At 50.5% G+C, this 1,567-nt stretch overlaps 1 protein-coding gene across 1 annotated transcript; it reads right to left on the reverse strand.

The window, feature by feature from the left end:
- Positions 1 to 132: 132 nt before the first annotated feature.
- Positions 133 to 1,549, reverse strand: LOC8155377 (probable methyltransferase PMT26). The gene is made up of 2 exons (XM_021450699.1): positions 892 to 1,549; positions 133 to 301 (listed from the first exon to the last, which is right to left on the reverse strand). The coding sequence occupies exons 1-2, from the start codon at positions 1,260 to 1,262 to the stop codon at positions 268 to 270; spliced, it is 405 nt and encodes a 134-aa protein (XP_021306374.1). The 5' UTR covers positions 1,263 to 1,549; the 3' UTR covers positions 133 to 267.
- Positions 1,550 to 1,567: the final 18 nt, after the last annotated feature.

The raw sequence follows: 1,567 nt of genomic DNA on the forward strand, positions 1-1,567 counted from the left end.
GCTTCCTTTTCTTATGATACACTGGGTCTTCAATGAAGATACTACAAAAATATCAGTAATATACTGAACTTCTATCAGAAAGTAGCATCACATGCAAGCATATATGATCGGACATAGCTGGAATTACATAAAGAGCATAAGTATAAGCTACCTGTTCAATGAATCGAATGTATGCGGTCACGCCATTTTTGAATTGAGTCCCACCTCCAGGGAAAACAAAATAGTTACCAGACTTCCGGACCCAGTTCTGGTCCTTCTTGTATTCCACTAACTTTGGGTGAGGAACATTGTTATACCAAATCTGAAATTAGCAAGCGGAATATAATATTGCGAGATAGTCAGCAATGGCATAAACTAGGTACATTCCAAATTTGAGCATTAGAGATATGTGATAAAGTCTGCATTTAAAGAAAAGGGAAACTCAATATTCATGCATTGAATTTTCATCTAATAGACAGTATTCATACAAAATAGCATTCCCAAGGGTCATTCGCGGGAATTCGGGAATGACTTAAAAAGTTTGCATCAGTATATGACTATATGTTACCGCTAACCACATGGATGACAAAATTACAAACCTGGCAACACGCTTTATTTACAGCACTACAGCTCAGGCAAATTAGATAACAAACTTCTAAGACTGCATCCAAGATCTATGACAGAGCTCTACTACACTTTCCAGGCAGGTTTCTGCATTCAGTTTCGAGAATGTTAAAACTATGTGCTCAACTGGATCTCACAATCAAGGCGCTGGCAGGCCACATACTACAAAACTGCATCCTAGTCAGAGCATAGGAGCGCAGATTAGCATATTAAATTACTACTATAGCCGCTACTCATCCATTTGGGAATAAACAAACAGCAGTGGAAACATCTTCCTCGCTTACGTACCGAAGCAAGCAAGCGGGCGTCCTCACCATGTCACGGCTGCGCGGCCAGGGCACCGGACGCCGGTATCTCTCGGGCAGAGGCACGAGGCACCTCGGTCTCGGCTCCGTCGGGCAGTGCCTCTCCCGGTGCTCCATGTGCCGCCGCGACATGAGTGCGTTGATCGCCTTCACGTTGTCGAGGCAGGGGATGTAGTCCGCGGCCTCCACCCCCTTCCCCACCTTGCACAGCTCCCACGACGGCAGCTCCACCGGCTCCTCAACGGCGCCGGCGCCGCCTTGCCCCTCCTCATCTCGCTCGCTCGAGACTCCCGCGGCTGTATCACCGTTGCCAGCCGATCCACTCGCTATCGCTTCAGTGGCGGCAGAGGGCATGCCGTGATCTGGTTGGGGCACGCCAGCCTCCGCGTCACCAGCGCCCGCAGCGGCGGTGACATCTGGCCGAAGCGGGTCCGCGGTGCTGTTGCTGACCGCATCAGACGCGATGGCGGTTCCGGTTACGGGCGGAGATGCGTCAGCAGAGACGCGATCAACAGAAGTGCTGCTGCTGCCGGCAATAGGGGTTGGGGTTTCGGGTGAAGATGCGGTAGAGGAGTCGGGAATTGAGACTTGAGAGGAGACGTGTGAGGATGAGGAGGAGAAAAATGGGAGCGCCGACGGTCCGGGGCTAAGAAAGCGGG

Source organism: Sorghum bicolor, unplaced genomic scaffold, assembly GCF_000003195.3.
Source record: "Sorghum bicolor cultivar BTx623 unplaced genomic scaffold, Sorghum_bicolor_NCBIv3 super_3268, whole genome shotgun sequence".
Classification (NCBI taxonomy): Eukaryota; Viridiplantae; Streptophyta; class Magnoliopsida; order Poales; family Poaceae; genus Sorghum; species Sorghum bicolor.

Excerpts from the sequence above, each read along its gene's own strand:
- LOC8155377 (XM_021450699.1), bottom strand. The coding sequence starts at position 1,262 with ATGCCCTCTGCCGCCACTGAAGCGATAGCGAGTGGATCGGCTGGCAAC. Across the intron at positions 302-891 it reads ACGCCCGCTTGCTTGCTTCG|ATTTGGTATAACAATGTTCC; the intron begins GTACGTAAGCGA and ends TGCTAATTTCAG.